General features: G+C 34.6%; 1 protein-coding gene across 1 annotated transcript in view; it reads right to left on the bottom strand.

Moving 5' to 3' along the window:
- Nucleotides 1–321: 321 nt before the first annotated feature.
- Nucleotides 322–23,246, bottom strand: part of LOC145694691 (GTPase Era, mitochondrial) — a 56,377-nt gene continuing 33,452 nt past the window's right edge. The window contains exons 4-6 of the mRNA XM_081771199.1: nucleotides 7,130–7,360; nucleotides 2,047–2,227; nucleotides 322–911 (exon numbers count right to left, since the gene is read on the bottom strand). Coding sequence (XP_081627325.1) covers nucleotides 736–911; nucleotides 2,047–2,227; nucleotides 7,130–7,360 — 588 coding nt within the window. The 3' untranslated portion in view covers nucleotides 322–735. The remainder of the gene's footprint in view (nucleotides 912–2,046; nucleotides 2,228–7,129; nucleotides 7,361–23,246) is intronic.

Genomic DNA, 23,246 nt, shown 5'->3' with positions numbered 1-23,246 from the left:
GTCTTTTATTATACCCAGGTTCCTGCCTGCTCCTTATTCTCTCCATTTTGTTTATCAAGAATAGGAGCATTAATATGTGACGTCACAGAGCACCCAGTTGAATATCAGTGCTCTGGAGTACCAGAGACTAGGTCCTGCCAAATGATAAAATTTGGAACCGCTCACACCAAAGGTAAGGGAGCTGGTTGCTTGGATATTTGTAACTCTTTAAATGGTTGAAAAATTAAAATCACTACAAGGTGTAGTTTTAATAAGAGGGACAAATATTTTATTATGAGAAGACTACAGACACTGTAGATAGAACACTAGAGGGAATAAAAAAAATACCTGAAAAGGTGAAAGCTACAGGAAATTTAGCACTGACGCCCTAAATGTAAGGAGACAAAATAAACACATCGTACCTAACGTCTGTAACTTACTGTGGACAGTAACTAGGTATCATGCAATAAAAGTAAACAATAAAAGTTGAACTGAAATGCTTGAAGTGCGAAAGCGATATTTATTTAGATCATTAGCTAGTTCTTCCACAACAGTAGCATTTTCACAGAAAATGACTACGCATTTACCAGTATTTATTCATTAAATGAATGCATAGTGCACAACATATACTACATTATTTACAAAGAAAGGCATAATATAATCTGCAAAGCTGCATTTTCTTTTAGAATCCTCATGTAAATATTTAATAATGTACATTAAATATGGCCATAAAACACATAGCTGTACCTAGTTTTCTCATTTATCTGTTGATTTTACAACTACTTTTAATTTAACAGGTTGCAAGAATGTATTTGCGAGTTCCTGCTCAGCTCCTGTGGCAATTTTCTGTATTCGACTTCCTCCGCGACCAATAATCAACATATCTTTCTTCCCTTTTTTACTTATCACATTGACTACAGCTGTTATAGGACCTGTAAATATAACATGAATTCTTAAATGTTAATATCTTCACAGCTGTCACTTAGTTTACGTACAACTAACAAGGAGAAAAATTAGAATTTTAAAATCTAAGAAAATTATTATTTCCAACCGTTCTAAAGATGTGAAAAATACGATAGAGATTGGTATACTGCTTAAAATCATGTAATTGTAAAATGCTTACAATACTTGTTACTTCCCTTTGCTTATACGAATATAGCAAATGGTTTTTGGTAGTTGTAATTAGAACAGGTTCTTGCCACTACATAGTTTTAAATAGTGTTGCCAATTTTATTAGGGTTTTAGACTTCCAAACTATACTATGCATCATAAATGTCGGAAGTCTTATAGAACGGCTTTGTCCGTCCGTCTTAGGCAGGTATCATAGCAAAAACGCTAAGACGAGATGTGGGTTTCTGCAATCGATTCACTGTCCCAAGGATAGGTTCTATCTCCTCCGTTAACTCTCTATTCCGAACACTCTAACAAAATCACAAGTAGTTCAAATTTCATATTACTTCCTGTTTCAATACTGATTTCAACAAAACAAAGCAAAACAAAACAAAACAAGAAAAAAAAAAAAAAAAAAAACAAGATGATGCTGAACAGCTCTTGAGAGAAGTGGCATCGCTAAAAATTTTCTCGCTACAAACTTGGGGAAGAAACCTTCATACAGTTCCAGAAAAATGTATACAAGAAGTAGTACATCAGGCTAAGTTTTCTTACATTTCCTTTGAATGAAAGAATTTTTTACAATAATTTAGACTGCATCACGCGGCTATCATTATCAAGGGTGATAGATCAGGAAATTTAAGATAAAAAAAAAAGTATTGTAATCTATGATTCTATGAAGGACAAAGACTTGAATGACAGTTATAGAGTATACTTAATACACTGCTAAGAAAGGCGACGAAGAAGAGCATGTACTATTATAGTAGAAGTAAAGAGGTGTTTATAAATTAATATCCTTGTCCTTTTTCATCCTTAATAATGATGGTCTCGTTATGCCGTCAGACAAATGAACAACCATTTCCTTCATTCCTTCATTCAACAGAATTGCGTAAGCACTAGAATGTGATTAGATTTTATATATGTAGTCAGAACATTATTATGAAGTGTAATACTTACCAGCGGGGTTAAAGTTCAGAAACTCCAGTTCAGTGATCAAGTTATACGGTACTTCATTGGGTAAATATTCCAGTAATTTCTCTCGGACAGCCTGCAATATAATGTCCTTTGGTTTTTGATCAGTCACAACTGTTGGTGGAAATATCCACGGTTTTGGTTGGGCTCGTGTTATCAGGTATTCCTAAAATATAAAAAACAGATCACTTATGCTACAGTTATCTTTCGTACTTTCTTCTGCTTTCTTTTGATCTACAGCATAATAATATATACATCAGACCTAAACAAAAGAAAGTAAGCCAATGATCGCAATATTAATGGCCTGAAAACATACAAGTCGCCATTAATTTTGTTATAGTGATGTTACAAAAACACAATTCTCACTTATCAACCCCTTTATTCAAGCTCTAAACACAGTAAATTCAATTTCTTATTTTTTTTTTTTTTTTTTTTTTAGGTGCTCCAAAATTGATGATTCTTGTTCAACACCAATTATTTCGAATGCAATGCAGATACTCCTCAGGGCTAATTCGGATGGATACTCAAGTCATTTTACAGTAGAAAGGCCAATTTATAACGGACTGTAGGCTAAAATAAAATAAGAACCATACTAGAAGACCGTTTTCCGATTTTCTATCTCCCCTGAGGCAACAGTTTGGCAAATTTCCGTTAAGTCATACATTTTGATTACCCTGCTTTTTGTTTCGTACGTCTAAGCCAGTTAGGATCAAAGCTACGAAGATTTCAAAAGTTACTATATGAAATTTCATTTTTTTTTTTTTTTTAATTCGACCCGATACCGGTATCAATGGCTTTATTATGCAGACTACGCGTAGTAATCAAAAAGTAAGAAACTTTTTTTTTTTCACAGTTAAAACTCAAATCTTGATGTAGGTATATTATGACTACCAGCTGCTCTCTTCCTATTCCGTATGAAGTTAAAAAAAAAAAAAAAATAAAAATAAATCCATTTTTACTCTAGGGCCAGATCAAACATACTTTTTGCCATTTGACCATGACTGTTCTATAGTTTTAACGAAATGATCAGCTTTCCCATTAATTGAAGTGCAATAAAAAGAAAAAAATGTGAAAATGAGGATTCACAGTTATCTTATACGTATGTATTTATATTAGGTATACACTGCAATAGTTCAACAGTCAAACTATTAATAAGCACACTTAATTTTCTGTACGTAAACATTTATCTTAATAAACTGTTAATCCTTGGATAAAATCGACATTACAACAAAAATTATTTAAATAATACAAAAAGAACAGGTTGAGAATCCTTCAAGAGCATTGGCAGAACGAACTTAAAAAGAACTGTTTGTTGTGTACGGCGAGTTAATTCAATAATAATAATAATAATAATAATAATAATAATAATAATAATAATAATAATAATAATAATAATAATAATAATAATAATAATAATAATAAATAATAATAATAAATAAATTTAATTAAAAATAAAAACGAAGATGGAAGACTATTCGTCTCTTACAACTAGAGGAACAATAATTAGCATGTGGGAAGCTGGAATGCCTAAAAAGCAAATTGCTTGAGACATGGACCTGGATATTAAAACAGTAAGATATTGAAATGAACGATTCAATGCAGAAGAGGGAACAAGGATTACAAACTAAAGCGAAACTGAGGAGACCGCAACTGACAACGGAAGACGAAAATGTGTCTACATTGAAGGGAAAGCAACCAACCCATTCGCTGCTTCGACTAACCTGAAAGCAACTTTAAGTCTGGAATGCTGTGCAGAGACATGTAACTGTACTCCTATTATTTGTTTTGCTTTGCACGTCAAACTAACAGATGTACATTTACATGCTTGCTTAGAGTTTGCAAAGACGTAAATCAACAAGCCGCAATACTTCTGGAACCGCGTAACCGAGGGTGATGAGAAAGTGTTTAGTTTATACGTAGGAGGAAACCTGTTAAAACGTTCTACGATATGCTGTTTTACAAAGACACATGCTCAAAATGAAGGACTCAAAATTGAAAAATTCGCAAACTATCATCTCTCTGTGATTTACGGTTACTGTCATATGACTCCTTAAATGTCACGAAATCGAAACTTTTTTGGCCAATATCTGGGGAACGGTCGTCAGTTGGCCAGTGGCCACTGGTTACTATTTTGTACCAACATATTCATCATCCTCTTAGGTATTGATAAACACAAACATGACTTATGATTCCCAAGATATGGCTCTTTAAATCTCCTGAAATTGGAACATTTTGGCCACTATCTCGGGAACGGTAAGAGTGATGCGGAAAATTCGATAGTTTTTGATGCTCTATCAAATGGAGGGCTCAAAAAAAAAAAAAAAAAAAAAAAAAAAAAAAAAAAAAAAAAAAAAAAAACCCGGAAATAATAGACACACACACACAGATATAAAGAATTTAAGTTCACTGAAAACAAAATTACTTAATTCGTCTCATTTTAAGGCAAATTAAACTTATATGTGGTTCAGCGTTATCAACTAACTTTTAGAATGATTTCATTGATACAGGTACAATAGATAGGAAAACGTGGTACAATCACACAGATTACTCTGACGCCAATTTTACTGAAAAGCAAAGAAGAAATATTTATTTATAATAAATGCACTTATGTTCGTTACTTGTTGCTAATAAAGTCTGTTACCAAGAAAGCCCATTTTTGTCCAAATATCCTTTATCTATTTTTGCGATAGGTAGGTTACCAGACGTTTGTACCTATTTTTGGAAATTTGTAAAATGTTCTTTTTCTTAAAATCTACAAATGATATTCATATATACTTCTGTGCTTTCACTTGTACCTTATTATTATTATTATTATTATTAACTGAAATAGGCTACACTAACTGTATCAGTAGGCAATTGATTAGGACTTAGATTTCTGGGTTTTCTATATCTATGGCCATGTTAGCTCGTCACGTTTGAGGGATGATGTCCCTCGGCGAGCACACTATCCGGAGAAAGGGAAGGAAGAAAGGATTGGGGAAGGAAGGAAGCGGCCTGGGATCTATATGTTAGGTACCAGCCCTGCATTCGCCTGGTGTGAATGAGGAAAATCCAGGAAAACCTCATTCAGGATGATTGGCCTGAAAAAGTTTTTCAAACTTTTTCGACCGAGTGTCCCCACCGGGAATCGAACCCAGAACAACTCGCACCGAAGGCGAGAGAGTTCGCGACTACGCTACGTGGGGCCACAGAGTAGCCAATTGAGTAGCGCAATGTACAAGAGAGCGTTGTTAGTAGTAGTGCACTATATGAACTGATTTTTTTAAAGTTTGTATACAATATTGTAGTGAATTGTTACCATTTATGGAAAAAATTAGTAGTATAATGTTTTGTCAGTTTTGCTAGATAAATTGGTTTTGATGGTTTCTTGAATCTGTCCTGCTTTTCACTCAGCAATATGTGGTAACCCTAGCCACAGGGTTATTTGCTCTGATGCATATTTTATCCAATCATTATCACTAAAATAAGATTAGTATGTTCTATATATATACCGGTTCTATATATGCAGAAATCTTAAGGAGTGCCCTTGTCAATAATGTAGTTGTTTAGTTATAAAATGCATTAAAATGAAAGTACATGTAAGATAATAACTGTGAATCTTCATTCTTAAAGACTTTTATCACATTTCGACAAGAGGAAAACTGATTATTTCGTCAAAAAAGTATAACAATAACTCGTCAAAGTAAATAATCGGAATCGGCCCCGAATAATGATGGTCACATAGGATTCGAAATAATTGGTATTAAATAGGATATCATCATGTTTGGAGCACTTAAAATGGTAAGAAGCTTAATTTGAAATATAGTTTTTCTGCGACATATACCTAATGTAAATATTATGTTTTTTTTAGGCTCAAAAAGAGTAAAAATGGTGAGAGAAAGACTGATAACATTTAAAGAGTTTATATATATATATATATATATATATATATATATATATATATATCAATGGTTTCTAAAGTAATCAAAACTATGTACAGGAAAACATGAACAACTTCACAGTTTCCTATTTAATAATATCTGATTACTTAGGAATCCACTGATATAGAAACAACCCTCTAACATTTACCAATCTTCTCATTTTCTTAACTTCCGCTTTTAAGCCTGAACGAAAAAACTACGAGCAGTTCGATAGATACATCCTATGTTCATAGAAATATTCAACTGACAAAATATTATTATATAAAATACCATAAAAGAAACATTACCTAAAGACATGAACTGTCTAATTCTGTAGTATTCACATAGTTGTCTCTGATTTAATTTAAACAGCTTACGGGCTGGCTGCACTCTGTAAATTAAGAACTCTGTCTACAACTACCATCTTTCGGCGCAGTTCTGAGTTTATTATTAAAATGAAATCATAAGTAAAAAGGGCTGTCATTGATAAGAAATCAAATAACATTTAACTACAATTGTAATATATTATATATATATATATATATATATATATATATATATATATATATATATATATATATATATATATATATATATATATATATATATATATATATATATATATATTTATTTACATATACAGTATTATGGAAAGAAGGTTAGGAAAGCCAATATATATATCGGGTGTTGTAAAAATGGCGTCCACGAACACCACAAAGCATTATTATATAAATCAAGTCAAAATAAAGCAGAAAGTATATATATATATTTGTATACTTTTCGAGTCCTCGTCTGGAGACACAAATTGCACTCTGTGGCAACGTCACAAATAAAGAACCATAGATTAGATCTACCAATCTATCAAATAGTTATATTGATTCTTTCCAAGATGGCAGCGAAAGTCGATATTGATTGACACTAGCATCACTTATTAGTGTAGCAATCGATTCAACTGCTTCTTGTATTCGTAGAGTAATGCTAATGGTTCCAAGTTAATCTGCGATGTTGCCACATTGTAAAATTTTGATTCCCCGTAGCGGCTGAAGAAGGTCCCGGACGGCATACCCATCATATAACATTTTCCCTTTATTTTGGCCTGTAGAATAGTGCTCTGTGGTTTGTGGGCGCCATTTTTAGAACACCCGATATGTTTGTGCAAGCACACGTACCTTGATATCTCCAACACCACTGCCAGTTAATGCTGAAACCATAAAGACTTCTGTGAAATTGTCCCAGCCTGTTTCATTTTTAATCATTTCTTGAACCTGAGTTTCACTCAAAGATGCGTTTACTTTTTCTTCAGATGTAGGTTTATAATTGGAACTTATCATTCTTAGTTTACCCTTCGTTAATTCATTAGTAATTAACAAAAATTTTCTCTTATCCTTCACTAGGTCAATCTGTAAAAAGACGCTACAATTATCATACAGATTATTAAAAAACAAGGTAATACTTATCAATTGTTTGCAACAATGGAACCAAATTGAAATAAAGTTCGTTGCGCACTGCCTTGTTTTAGTACTTAGTGGCTAGAATCAGTGCATGATTGTTTATTTTATATTTTCTTCATGCATGGTCACACACTGTATAACTCTTAATAGTTACTTAGTGCTTTTGACGTAGCTATAATGTTCTTTCCTCTCCTAGTACACGAGTAATTGTTATAACTAGGATCACTACAAGACATTATTTTTGAAACATTTCTCTACTTGGAAGTTTGGCTTGACCGATCTCAATCAATTTTTACATATATGTTACGAATGTCCGAACAATTTGTGCCCGGACCACTTTCTCACTTGACCACTAAATTTCACAATTACTGTACACTTAGATTGGCGTTTTCTAAGCAGATATTTAGAAGCTAGGTCTCTAAGTCTTACTTTGTTTTATTTATTTTCTAGTTTCATAGGTGCATGTCACAGAAAAATGAATTACAAGCACTGAAAAAGTATCGGTAAAGAATTTACGACATAGAAGATTTATGACGACTAGGGCTCAAATTTTTATGACCTAAAAAACTTTGAAAATATGCATGAATTTATGCCCACAATTGTCAAAATATAACCTAAACCAAAGGCGTTATTGGGACTGAGGGAGTTGGGACAAATGCTCCCGATATATATTTCACTTAATATACAGATTGTTCCATCATTCATGTAATTTCGTACAGCACTGAAAGAAGATAAAGTTCCCACACTATTAATGTGAAATCGGGCATTCTTATAAATATGTCTGCACTTTTCAAATCTCAAAAGTAAATAAGAGACAATCCTTGTTAGCCCCTCTTTTAGGGGCGTAAATACAAAAGTTCATTTTCCTTAGGGGTCGTTCACATATTACGTGGAGGGAGAGGTTCGCCCTTGCATTACGAAGTGTGACAAGAGAGGAGAAGGGTGTTTACGCCTTCGTTACGTAACGCTTTTTTTTTTTTTTTTTGCTGTAATTTTTATTTTTATTCACCGGTTGATATGCTATCTTTTGAACAAATAATTTTATTCAGTTCTTTTCTTTTTTATATATATAAATAAATATATCTTCTTTCTGTCTTCGAAAATTGCGAACACATAGCCTATATAAAATAAATCATACAGAAGGTATTCGAAGATGCTACTAGACACCAGCATAACTGGTGATGAATCCTGCGTGTATTACAATACAATAAAACCAGGTTTTGTGGCTATCGCTGCATTGCATTTACGGCACACGAAGCTTTTCTAAAGTAAGTTGTTAGCAATCGTAACTACCGCTTAAAAATGCTCTCGCATTCTCACTCGTATCGCTATTTCTGAGAATGTGATTCAAAACTTTTGATTTGAATCATTACCCACTCTATTCTTTTAAGCAGTTTCGCATATGAAATAAAAGAAACTTTTTCGTGAAATAATATTTTCCTCGACGGAATGACCCTCGATTTTCATAACAAAATAAGATATTAAAAACTGAATTCGTCGGATATTTATTTATTTATAATAGGTTTCAGATACAGCACTAGGCCATTTTACACTGAAACATTTTAACATTTTGATAACATAACAATTGAATAACAATTTGAGCTAAGAGCGCAACAGCAACAATACAAAAATAACTTTATAATATAGAGGATCTGAAAGTATACTCATTTGAAAAAACGTCTACAGTTTCTGGTAACTGATTATAAGTACTGACAATTCGGTTTAAAAGGGACCTTTGCGCAATATTTACCCTCGCCGCTCGAGTGTAAAAGAGATCACTAGACCATGTTGTTCCAGCGGGTACGCGAAAATCAATTTGACTTAATAACTGTTTACATGATATATGGTCATTTACAATTTTATGCAAAAATATTAGGTCACAAAATTTATTTCTCACAAGGAGAGTTTTGATATTGAGGGATTTTAAAACGTCATTTTTTGGACGTGTTCGGAGGTGAGGTACTCGGTAGGATACAATGGCTAAAAAGAAATTAATTACGGAATTTAATATTTTTAAATGAGTTAGGAAGACCATAGACCAGACAGGAAAACAGTACTCAATAGTGGAAGCAACATATGACTTATAGAACAAACTTTAAAAAATAGGATTTTTTGTGTCAATGAAGCGATAAAGGAGACCCAGTTTTCTCATTGCAGTACAAGATATTTTGCTTATATGATCTGGAAAACTAAGCGTACTGTCAATGATAACACCAAGATCTCTGAATGAGGTGACACGATTTATGTTCTTAATACCAATTTTGTAAATGTCGTTTATAGGTTTCTTTTTTAGAGAAATCGTAAAAGAAACACATTTTTCGATGTTTAAGCTAAGTTTTCAAGAGTTACACTAGTTGAGAAGAATTGAAGCATCATACTAAAGAGCAGCAAGAGCATCGCACTCTGATTGAACTTATTTGTAGAGTTTGCAGTCATCCGCAAATAGAAGAATATTCATAGAGCTGTTTGTAAACAAAGAAGGCAGATCGTCCATGTAGAAATAGAAGTGGACCCCAGAACACTGCCTTGCGGAACTCCAGAAGTTACGGGAATAAAGTCAGAAAAGTAACCTGAAACTGAAACTCGTTGTGTCCTATTACTGAGATATGTTTCTAGCAGACTACGTAAGTTACCATGTATATTGAATCTAGAACTGAGTTTGTATATAAGAATATGGCGAAGAACTGGAAGAGAATTTAAAAAAAAAAAAAAAAAAACCCTTTAAGTTTTACGTCCCAAGCTTATGCCGGTTAGGCTAAAGGAGACGGTGATGATGAGAAATGAATGAAATGGTGGAATGAAGAAAGTGGGAGGAAACGGGAGAACCTCGAGGAAACCTACGAGCACGGTGTTTGTCTACCACAAAGTTCACACGGCGTGAGCTGGGATCGAACCAAGGACCTCAAGCACCAGAGGTGAACGCTCTACCACTGAGCTACTGCGCGCCCCTGGAAGAGAATCGAAGGCCTTAGTCAGTCCCAAATACAAAATGTCGAGTTGAGAATTTTTGGAGATGCTGTACACAGCATCGGACAGAAGAACTGATAAATTAGTAAGACAAAATTTTCCCGGCAAAAAAATGTCTTGCGAGGAGTTTATAAATGGAGCAACAAATTGAAAGGGCCTGTTTTTGATTTATCTTTTCAGAAACATATGAGAGTGGTGATAATGAAGAAATAGATCGATTGGAGGACACATCATTTTTATTTTTACCAGACTTATGAACAGGAGTGATATTAGCTCTCTTCTAAGTGGTGGGAAAGATACTTTCTGCGAAACAACGATTTAGTAAATCCGAAAGGGGTTGAGAAAGCGAACTGGCAACACTGCGCAGGAAGCAAGTATAGATATTATTAGGCCTTAAGGCGTGCTGTTTGGGCGATGAAAGAGAAGAGATAGTACTTTAGTCGGTGTGGTACTGACTGAAGACAAAGACTCAGAATAGACAGGTTGAAGAAGGTAAGGGAAGGAAGGAGAAGTGGGAGGGGATAAAGCAAAGCTACTAACAAAAATTCATTGAACACCTTTGCTCTGTCTTCTTCATTTACACAAGAATTTTTGTAGGTCATTTCAGTCGGTATGAGGGAACTATTTCTTCGATTGTTTATTAGGATCCAGAAACGCTTAGGGTTTTTACTTGTATCAATTTCAATGTACTCCTCATACCTTCTTTTCATAAGATATTTACTGTCTTCTAATATCTGTAAAGTTCTTGTAAGTATATTCACTGGGAAAATCCTTCCATAGCTTCCAATCTTTTTTTATTTTTTTATTTTTTTTATTTTTAAGTATGCACTTTAGTTCCTCATCAAACCACAGAGGAAATTTTGAAGATCTTTTACGAAAGGCACAATACAGCCTGTACGACGTCAGCAAATAAGTCAGCTGAATCGTCAACTAAGCCTGAGGCAAGTAAGCACTATGGAAAAATATGAAGAGCTTGATGTGTTTCGCTCCAAGGGACTTTTTTCCACTGAGGTAAAGAAGTCACTGATTTTGTCGTTGAAATATTTTGTTTGGTGTGAGGAAAGAATACTCTGAGAGAGTCGTGATCTGATGGGAAAAAGTTTAACTTTGAGACCACAAGTATTAATTTGTTAGTTGACACAATATAATCCAGGTTACTATCGCCTCTAGTAGGATGCATATTATGCTGTGCTAAGCCAAGACCATGTATGAAATTGCCTAAAAACCAAGAGTCATCATTACAGTTTTTAAAGTGTGGAACACCAGACAATGGAGAGATTGAAATATCCAAGAAGAGTTGCATTACAGTCTGCAACGGCGGCAATCATAGTCACGACATGCTTCCAGTATGTACAAGGAAGAGGTTTTGTGTGGTCGATAAAAGCAGCCTATGAGTTATTTGGACCGTTCGGAATGTTTATTTTAACCCACAAGATTTTACAGCCCTTACTGTATAAGTCTTTACGTTCTTTACTTTTTAGCTTAGAATTCATGCATATCATTACACTACCACCACGTGAACCCTTGTCCCGTCTGTATTTAGTAAAATTACCGGAGAATGGCAGTTCACAATCAAGCATATCATCAGTTATCCAAGTTTCAGAAAGAACTAAACAGTCATATTCTAGGCCAGGTAAATGTATTTCGCAGTCACTTAGTTTGCTTTTCACGGAGCAAACGTTTTGATAATAGATAGAAAGGGCATGGCCCTCACTGGGTCCCGGATTGAGGTGGACATCGCCACTGAGCAGAACGATCAGCAGTAGGTGGGCTATCTATTAACAGATTTCTTACCTGAATCTATCTGCTCGGAAGAAAAAGGTTTCGTAATGACAGTCCAAAGGATGATACACGAAAAGAAAATATCCTTTCAGAGCAAAGCAGATCACAAACACAAAACTGAGAACAACACTGTTTTTCAATGCCAAACCATCGTATTAATCTCCTACTAAACCTTTTGCTCTTTGGACTTGAATTTTCCTGGAGCAACGAGTTTATTTGCATTTTGACACTGATTTAGGACAAGACGAACTTGGAAAAGGGTAAACTGAAGTCCAAAGTCCAAAGAAGATGCTCCAAAACTTGTTCACAAACAAGATGCCTCTGCTTCTCCTATTCAGCCACGTCGAATCTGTGTTCGACGACGAAGAGAGCTTCTTTGCATCGTTGACATTAGCGAACTTCAAATGCAGAAAACATCCGGAATCTCGGAAGAAGAGGTGGATATCAGTTCTTTAGAGTCTGTTTCATCTGTATCTTCTGGCAGTACTGCCTCCTTGCTAAATCATCGGTGACCTAAAAGAATGGGCGCGTTCTCCTTGGGAAAACGACAATACTTAATATCGAAGAATTGAGACTCATTAATGAAACATCCCTATGGGGTTAAAATGTTATTACGGTACTACCATTTTCTAATACTTCGATTTGTTGGCGAAAAATACACTACAAATTTATTTAATACAAGCATTTTGTAATAAAAAGTTCTGCCACTAAAATTAGTCTTTTATTGTAAGAACCCCAAAATGAGCAAAATTGGTAATAAAACAAAAAACGTTACCTGACAAAGGGGGGAAGAGGTTCGGCTTTGTGCTACGAAGTGTGACAAGAAGGAAGGAGGAGGTATAAAGTGGTCAAAAATAGCGTTACGTAATTTATATTTGAAGGGCCACTTATAGGACATTCAATGTTAAGTTTTGGAAGCAGTTTTCTCCAATAATTATTGGTAAGGGTTTTGGGGCAAATTGGTATTATTTATTACAAAATGCAATAACACTCATCCGCAATGCTAGTGCAGTCGTCTGCAATATTATTTTGGGTAAGGTTCCGCCTTTGGGCGGCGAGAGAATTAAAAAGTGGTGGGTGAAGTGTTACTAAAATCAAATTTTACATTGGGAACGCCAGTAAGCAGCAGATTAATCACAAATGTCACATTGTTAATATTCTGATGCTCCTTGCATGTGCCAGTCACTGGTATGGGGCTACAGTCTCCTTCCAAAACTCAGATAAAAAATTTGGCATAAATATCCTGAGGGGGACATACGGGAAAAAGAACTAGTTTTTGGATCAATTAATGTGAAATTCGGTAAAAATTTGTCACAGTGAAATACATACTTAGTAATCACTAGAGGCACGAGTTTTTCGCAATGCCCGATAAAACGAAATGAGTCAGAATTAAGTAATTTTCAGTTTTTTTTTTTTTTTTTTTTTTGACGTTTTATGATATTCTGTGTATATTTTCATTGGTTTCCGTCGTGCGATAAAACGCGAAATTGGCAGTTTTGCGCGAAATTTCTAATAATACGCGAAATTATAAAAGTATGTTTTCATTGATTTGAAAACGTCAGTTTTCCACTGACGGAACGATAGAACGAGGCATGAACGGTGCATTTTGGGTGATTCGGACACGGCTATAGAGAACATGTTGAGCGTTGATTATCACTATCGCAGCTGGATGGAGAGGAGCCGTTTTAATTAGCTAGCCAATGGCATGGACTGGTGATAAGTGACAAACGTACAACACTGAGGAAAATGTGGGAACATTTAACATGCTTATATTTAATGCTTAAATGTAACTTGTGCCTATGTGTTTTCAGAAGGCAGCAAAACTTTCCTACTCATAGTAAGTTTAGTTACTGATTTTCCTTCAGTTTGATTTTAAAAAAAATAAGTGAAATTTTCAATGTAAAGTGAAATATTCAGTATATATTGTTTTTAGGTAATTAATAGTTTATTTCTGTACTGACCTGTGAATAAAAGGAACAGCTGTAAAAAAATGTCAGGGAATATCTTTTCCAAAAGAGCTACAAAATGCAAAACTTTATTTGGAAAATGCGACAAAACGCGAAATTTTCAAATTCTTAGTGCGAAAAACATGTGCCAATAGTAATCACTTAACCCATTGACACATACGTTTCCTGGAAATTAAAATACGTTGGACACGTTCTTTTTTCCAGTGATTTTCCAGAAAAATTGACACATTGTACATTATATTTTAAAATAATTTACTGGAAACGTTAAAAATATTACTGTAATGTTTATATGGAGATAAATGAAATAAACTACAGTATAACCTCGTTAACACGAACTCGCTTAAGCCGAACACTTGGTTAGGACGAACAAAATTTCGGTCCCGGCATCGCTGTACGTTATCTTATAGGAAGTTTTATCGTTTAACACGAATTTCGGTTAGCACGAATTTCGAACTAATTTTTAGTCCCTTGAGTCAGTAAATGTTTTCATTTAACACGAACTTTCAACCCTTTATTTTTTTTTAGATCATTTTTCTTATTTTAAATTTCATTCCAGATCAGTTTTTGTCATACAGTATTTATACAGACGAAAATTGCCTTGTAAATAAGAGAAAAACCAGAAACGGGTATCTTTCCTCTCTTACGATGTGTTGATTCTGTCCTCCGTAAAGCGCTGAACATGCAGGTGCTTGGCAGACGAGCTGGTGACAGCTCGAGACAAAAATCGTCTCTCCCCTGTAACTCCAAACTGGCGACAACAGTCATAAATACTGTACCTTTCTGTTACTAGCGGTACCCACCCTGCTAACGAAGTTGTCAATTTTATAACTTGACCTTGATTTTCTGCGTGGAAATTTCATTTGCGGAGAGCGCTTATGCTTGCTGTTTCCACCACTTGACCTTCTGTGTTCTGTGTTGTTCCAAACTGATGTTATAAAGAGGATTGATGGACGTAGTAGCAATGTAAACTTATTTTTTTAATCTTCGAAGATATGATAATAATGTAGTGTTTCCACTTTTCAGAGGGTGGTACCGAGACCGAAACTAGTCTCGATCTCGTCTCGAATTTGAGACCGAGCCGCGCTTTTCGAAATCGAGACGAGAACGAAACTGTCTCAGTCTCGTCTCGATACCATTTTGTGGATGGTATCAAGACGGGGAATAGTCTTGGTCTCGTCTTGAATTTGGAACCGAGACGTGCTTTTCGAAATCGTGGCGAGACCGAGACTACTCAGTCTCGTCTCTATACCATCTCTAGTGTTTTTTATAACATACATAATATTCTGTAGTGGTATGTATAGTCGGTATACTTTAGTGCGTATGTATGGAGAAAATGTATTCGAATAATAAAATTTGGATCCTCGGTTAACACGAATTTTTTTAACACGAACTCCTGATTTTTCAGTCCCTTGGAATTCGTGTTAACGAGGGTTTACTGTACTATGAAATATGTTTCTGTATATGACTAACTCCTATGCAACAAACTTGCTAACATTTGACTTAATAGGGGAAAATGAGACGGAGGCAGGTGCAACAGAAAATTTCCGGAACTATGTCTTTTGTTCATTTACTTTTCCGCAAGCATAAAAAACTTTTCCGTAAGTCTGCGCCAATGGGTTACAGAATGAAACTGACGCATGATTACAAATATTAACTTAAAATTTGATATAAGTCAATATATTTATTTATTTAATTGCTAGAATTTTCAATGGGCACTTTCACGTAACTTAGTACTGATATCCTCAATAAAATGATTCAAGTAAAATACCCATAAGAGTAAATCTCTTAGTAAATGGTAAAAGAGATAGTATAGCTTAATATGTTAAATGCCGAGCCAAAATCTAAGCTGGTTTGAACAACTAATTCGAAGTTAAAAGCACAAAGAGCCCATTTTACATTATTATTAATTATTATTATTATTAGAAAAGAGTGGAATAAAAACAGGAGCAATATTTGATATTTAGCTTCGGCACCGAGTTCGTTATTCTTTTTATTAATGAAAGTATGAATGAATACTTTCGTGAAGAATTTGTAGAAGAAATAATACGGATATGAGCTAAAAATGAGAAGAAAATTATAAGCTGTTATTGTCTTGAATGCAAAGCCATTTGACAAGCACACTAATTCCAAAAATATATTTGCTGGTTTACTTTGTTGTAAGGAGAAATTAATGCATTATTCGTTTCAAAGACCTGCGTATGCTATTTCCTTTAATTTGTTTAGCTTACTCTTCCTTGATTACATTGATTGCTTCTAATTTGAGTGTCTAATTCTATCCTAAAGTGATCAGTTTTGAAAAGATTCGATTCAACGTACTAGTTCTTACAAATGGTCCAAGTTTCTGCACACTTCTATCTCAAACAGAACAACACCTGACAATCGAATATACTGACTCTATAAAATTGTGATTTTACTTATTATACTCGCTAAAGCTCGCTGGGGGCTCCGCCCCCAGACCCCCGGTCAGGCCTCTCCCATGAGGTGTCATGTTCTAGAAAACTATTCCTTCAGGAATTCACTTCCCTTTACAGTAGACACCGTTTACCAATACATACTTCAATTCAACCGGTATTATTCCTTCCATGTAACTTTGAAAAACAAGCGCACAATTTATTAGAAATAACTCTATTACTACTTCTACTCTGGCAATCATGTGCGTGGCTTATTATGTACACTTTGCGCACACCTATACATGTTAGAGACAATAACAGAATTTATTTTCTCAAACATAAACAGCGAGCACTGTCTTCCAATAGCCTACCTATTAAACCTTGCATTTTGCGAAAACACTCACTGTTTACAAATGTAATTTTTGCAACCTTTCAAATATTTATTCGTAGCATTTTTTAATATTATGTTTTGCAGTGTAATTTAGTACAATGTATTATAATCGTGTCATTGTAGTTAATTGTACATATTACCTGCAGGAAAAGTAATTCATATCTGTGATATAAGGGTGGGGAAATATTTCAGGCTTCCAGCACATTTATTCTTGTATTTACAATGAAGACTACAATTTACTAGATAATTTACAAATATGAATATTGTTGGAGATTGTTTACATTTTTTTCATAGCATTTGAGTGAAAACTACTTATGTACTATAATGTAGTACAGTGGATTATAATGGAAACCTTGGGCATAGTTGTACATATTACCTCAGCAAGATTTCTTGAAAAGTTTCATATATACTGCACAAATTCTTGCAGTCTCCCTGTATATTTATTCTTGTATTTTCAATGAAGACTACAATTTGTAGGTGATTTACAAATATGATTATTGTTGGAGGCTTTTTAAACATGTGTTTGTAACATTTGAGAGAACACTACTTTTGCACTGTAATATAGAAAAGTCCCTTATAATGAAATCCTTCGGCATAGTAGTACATATTACCTGCAGCAACACTTTTTCAAATATTTCATACTTACTGGACAATTTCTGGCAGTCTACCTGTATCTCTCGTCTTGTATTTTTATGAAGAAAAAATTTGTTCGTAATTTACAAATATGAATTTTGTTAAGGCTTTTTAAACATTAGTTCATAACATTTGATTGAACACCAGTTTTTGCACAGTAACGTAGTACACTGTATTATAATGCTGTCCTTTGGTACACAAGTAATTATTGGCAGCAGGCCTTGTTGAAATGTTTATTTATACTGGACAATTACATACAGTCTTCCTGTATCTTTACTCTTATATTTTCAATGAAGACGTTTATTTACTAGGTAATTTAGAATATGAATATTATTGGAGGCTTTTAAAAAAATTGTTTATAGCAACTTAAACAACACCACTTTCTACACTCTAGTAGAACATTGTACTAGAATCGTGTCATTCTAATTTCTTATTACAATCAAATAACAAGACATCATTTCCTTAATCATCCTAAAAAACACATATATAACACGATTACTATTCCGATTTTAGAGGTGTAACTCGCTAAAGCTCGCTGGGGGCTCCGCCCCCAGACCCCCGGTTGTGGCTTTGCCATAAGGTGTCAAGTTCTAGAAAACTATTCCTTGAGGAATTCACTTCCCTTTACAGCACACATCTGTTACCAACACATACTTTAATTGAACCGGTATTATTTCTTCCATTTAACTTTGGACAGCAAACACACAATTTATAAGAAAGAACTCTATTACTACTTCTATTCTGGCAATCATATACATGGCTAATTACATACACTTTACGCACATCTATACATGTTAGAGACAATAACAGAGTTTTTTTTTCTGAAACATAAACCGCGGAAACTGTCTTGCAATAGCCTACCAATTAAACCTTTCATTTTCCGAAAACACTCACTGTTTACAAATGTGAATTTTTCCACCCTTTTAAATATTATGTTTTGCAGTGTAATTTAGTACGTACAATGTATTATAATAGTGTCCCTGTTGTTAATTCTACATACTTTCTGCACTAAAAGTAATTCACATCTGTGATATAAGAGTGCGAAAATATTTCAGGCTTCCTGTATATTTATTCTTGTATTTACAATGAAGACTACAATTTACTAGGTAATTTACAAATATGAATATTGTTGGAAATTATTTAAATTTTTTTCATAGCATTTGAGTGAACACTACTTTTGTACTGTAATGTAGTACAGTGGATTATAATGGAAACCTTGGGCATAGTTGTACATATTACTTGCAGCAAGACTTTTTCAAATATTTCATATTTACTGGACAATTTCTTGCAGTCAACCAGTATCTCTCGTCTTGTATTTTCAATAAACACTACAATTTGTAGGTAATTTATAAAAATGAATTTTGTTAAGGCTTTTTAAACATTAGTTCAAAACATTTGATTCAACACTAGTTTTTGCAGTGTAACGTAGTACATCTTATTATAATGGTGTCCTTTGGTAAAAAATGTACTTACTGGGCAGCAAGACTTTTTGAAATGTTTATATACACTGGGCAATTACATAGAGTCTTCGTGTATCTTTACTCTCATATTTTCAATGAAGACGAATATTAACTAAGTAATTTAGAATATGAATATTATTGGAGGCTTTTGAAAATTTGTTTATAGCATTTTAAACAAACCACTTTTTGCATAGTAGTATAACAGTGTATTAGAATGGTGTCTTTCTAATTTCTTATTACAATTAAATAAAAAGACATCATTTCCTTAATGATACTAAAAAACGCATATATAACCCGATTACTATTCCGATTTTAGAGGTGTAATTCCCCACAGATGCAGGCCGCAACGTACCAGTATTATGTGAGCAGTAAGAACGAAGTCGAAAATCTAAGGAAATCGGTAGTGTAGGGGATTGACGTGAGCCTACTGGACAGGAGACCTGGGTTCGATTCCTAACAATCTTTTTCTCACTTTTTCTTTCTTTGAAAGTTTATTTTTATACCATATATTGTTTGCCTAAAAGGTTGAGTCTATTATAAAACGCATTTCACTCCAACCGGTCCTGTAAACAAACTACTGAACCGAAAGAGGCACTATTCCACGTATCCCGTATATTATAACTATATACGCTGCCAACGAGAAAATTGTCAAAAGGTGCGTATATATATATATATGTGTGTGTGTGTGTGTGTGTGTGTGTATTTCCTGAAAAGTTATAATCTTATACTTTTTCAGTTGTGGTATAGACTTCAAACTTGGTATACGCATCTATCTAAACGACCAGTATAAAAAGGGAGATTGTTTGCAATTATTTCCGGTTTGAAGCACACACTATCCTCGCGAGACAAAATGTATTTTTGTCTCGTCTCTATACTATATCGTGCAAATGATGCTCAATGTTTTTTTCCAAAATGTTTTTTGGGGGTACACTGCCTCCTTGGGGCTCTTAGAGTGCCCCCGCAGGAGACCAAATAATACGTGTATAATAGAATAATAAATAGAAAACTATGAGCAGTGCCCCTGGGAATACTAACTGTGATCCTCAGGAACATTGTTTCTGAAAGAAACACTGGTGTTGCCCCATCTCTAAAGCTACATATGTTTCTTTCTAAATAGTTGAGTATCGTCTCGAAGCTTCACACGAACAAACTGCCTAGTTTCAAGACGATATCAACAGTTAGTGTATAAAAATATTCTTTTCGTCTATGTCTGTAATAACGAAAATATTTTGTTCACGCAATGCCAACAGAAACTATTTTGATACAACGAAGCAACCTGATAAGAAAAAAAAACGTAAGATAAAACAAGGTTCGGCGGGGAATCGAACCCAGACCTGCTACTCAGAAAGCAGACACTTTATCGCGGAGCTAACTTACTACGTTGAATTTTGTTTGTTTTATTCTCCTCAATATACCACATAAGAGTCCAAATGAAGGCAATTCAAAAATATGGCAATTTTGCATTCAAGATGGCGACTTCTCGAATGATTTGTTTCTTCACTTAAACTGAACTACGTCCTTAATAACATAGCGAAACCTGGCTTACCTACCAAGAGCACAACTTACAATTTTCATGGTTACAAATTTTTGAGCCGCCATTTTGAATCGAAGATGGCGACTTTTCCAACATGTCGGAATTTTCCCCTCACATACGCTGTAATCTACACACTTGAACGCAATTTCGTGATTCCACCATATCTACAAGTTGTGTAGAATTAGACGCCCCCGTATAACATTCCTAGCACCATCTTACACCGAACATGACTATTTCTTTCAAGTTTAAGGGCGGATTCGCAAACTACGCATCAGAATAAACATCACCTCGAAATTTCAACGTCCTACATACAGCCATTACAAATTTCACATTTTTTCGATTTGCGCCGCGAAACGAAAACGAATTTTAATGCTCTTTTTTCTATCATAAACTATGTTCCTAGCTTCACTGCCTGACAAAATATGACGTTTCTATGGTGTGTGGAACTACTCTAAAAACCAGCATTTCGAAACGACGAAAAATTTCGACACTTCATTTCCATGGAAAATGTCGCCTTTTTCGTGATATCGGAATTTTCCCATTACTCACATCCCATGACGAACAAGTATGCAAAATTTGGTGTTTGTATGTTTTGTGGAAGTATGCAAACAATTAAGTGTGTTTCCGATTATAGAGGTATATAATTCCCCACAGATGCAGGCCGCAACGTACCAGTATTATGTGAGCAGTAAGAACGAAGTCGAAAATCTAAGGAAATCGGTAGTGTAGGGGATTGACGTGAGCCTACTGGACAGGAGACCTGGGTTCGATTCCTAACAATCTTTTTCTCACTTTTTCTTTCTTTGAAAGTTTATTTTTATACCATATATTGTTTGCCTAAAAGGTTGAGTCTATTATAAAACGCATTTCACTCCAACCGGTCCTGTAAACAAACTACTGAACCGAAAGAGGCACTATTCCACGTATCCCGTATATTATAACTATATACGCTGCCAACGAGAAAATTGTCAAAAGGTGCGTATATATATATATATATATATATATATATATATATATATATATATATATATATATATATATATATATGTGTGTGTGTATTTCCTTAAAAGTTATAATCTTATACTTTTTCAGTTGTGGTATAGACTTCAAACTTGGTATACGCATCTATCTAAACGACCAGTATAAAAAGGGAGATTGTTTGCAATTATTTCCGGTTTGAAGCACACACTATCCTCGCGAGACAAAATGTATTTTTGTCTCGTCTCTATACTATATCGTGCAAATGATGCTCAATGTTTTTTTCCAAAATGTTTTTTGGGGGTACACTGCCTCCTTGGGGCTCTTAGAGTGCCCCCGCAGGAGACCAAATAATACGTGTATAATAGAATAATAAATAGAAATCTATGAGCAGTGCCCCTGGGAATACTAAATGTGATCCTCAGGAACATTGTTTCTGAAAGAAACACTGGTGTTGCCCCATCTCTAAAGCTACATATGTTTCTTTCTAAATAGTTGAGTATCGTCTCGAAGCTTCACACGAACAAACTGCCTAGTTTCAAGACGATATCAACAGTTAGTGTATAAATATATTCTTTTCGTCTATGTCTGTAATAACGAAAATATTTTGTTCACTCAATGCCAACAGAAACTATTTTGATAAAACGAAGCAACGTGATAAGAAAAAAAACCTAAGATAAAACAAGGTTCGGCGGGGAATCGAACGCAGACCTGCTACTCAGAAAGCAGACACTTTACCGCGGAGCTAACTTACTACGTTGAATTTTGTTTGTTTTATTCTCCTCAATATACCACATAAGAGTCCAAATGAAGGCAATTCAAAAATATGGCAATTTTGCATTCAAGATGGCGACTTCTCGAATGATTTGTTTCTTCACTTAAACTGAACTACGTCCTTAATAACATAGCGAAACCTGGCTTACCTACCAAGAGCACAACTTACAATTTTCATGGTTACAAATTTTTGAGCCGCCATTTTGAATCGAAGATGGCGACTTTTCCAACATGTCGGAATTTTCCCCTCACATACGCTGTAATCTACACACTTGAACGCAATTTCGTGATTCCACCATATCTACAAGTTGTGTAGAATTAGACGCCACCTTATAACATTCCTAGCACCATCTTACACCGAACATGACTATTTCCTTCAAGTTTAAGGGCGGATTCGCAAACTACGCATCAGAATAAACATCACCTCGAAATTTCAACGTCCTACATACAGCCATAACAAATTTCACATTTTTTCGATTTGCGCCGCGAAACGAAAACGAATTTTAATGCTCTTTTTTCTATCATAAACTATGTTCCTAGCTTCACTGCCTGACAAAATATGACGTTTCTATGGTGTGTGGAACTACTCTAAAAACCAGCATTTCGAAACGACGAAAAATTTCGACACTTCATTTCCATGGAAAATGTCGCCTTTTTCGTGATATCGGAATTTTCCCATTACTCACATCCCATGACGAACAAGTATGCAAAATTTGGTGTTTGTATGTTTTGTGGAAGTATGCAAACAATTAAGTGTGTTTCCGATTATAGAGGTATATAATTCCCCACAGATGCAGGCCGCAACGTACCAGTATTATGTGAGCAGTAAGAACGAAGTCGAAAATCTAAGGAAATCGGTAGTGTAGGGGATTGACGTGAGCCTACTGGACAGGAGACCTGGGTTCGATTCCTAACAATCTTTTTCTCACTTTTTCTTTCTTTGAAAGTTTATTTTTATA

This window comes from Thermobia domestica, chromosome 9, assembly GCF_964235325.1.
Source record: "Thermobia domestica chromosome 9, izTheDome1.hap1.1, whole genome shotgun sequence".
Classification (NCBI taxonomy): domain Eukaryota; kingdom Metazoa; phylum Arthropoda; class Insecta; order Zygentoma; family Lepismatidae; genus Thermobia; species Thermobia domestica.
The sequence above is the reverse complement of the archived record's forward strand: the minus strand, read 5'-3'. Positions and strand labels throughout refer to the sequence as shown.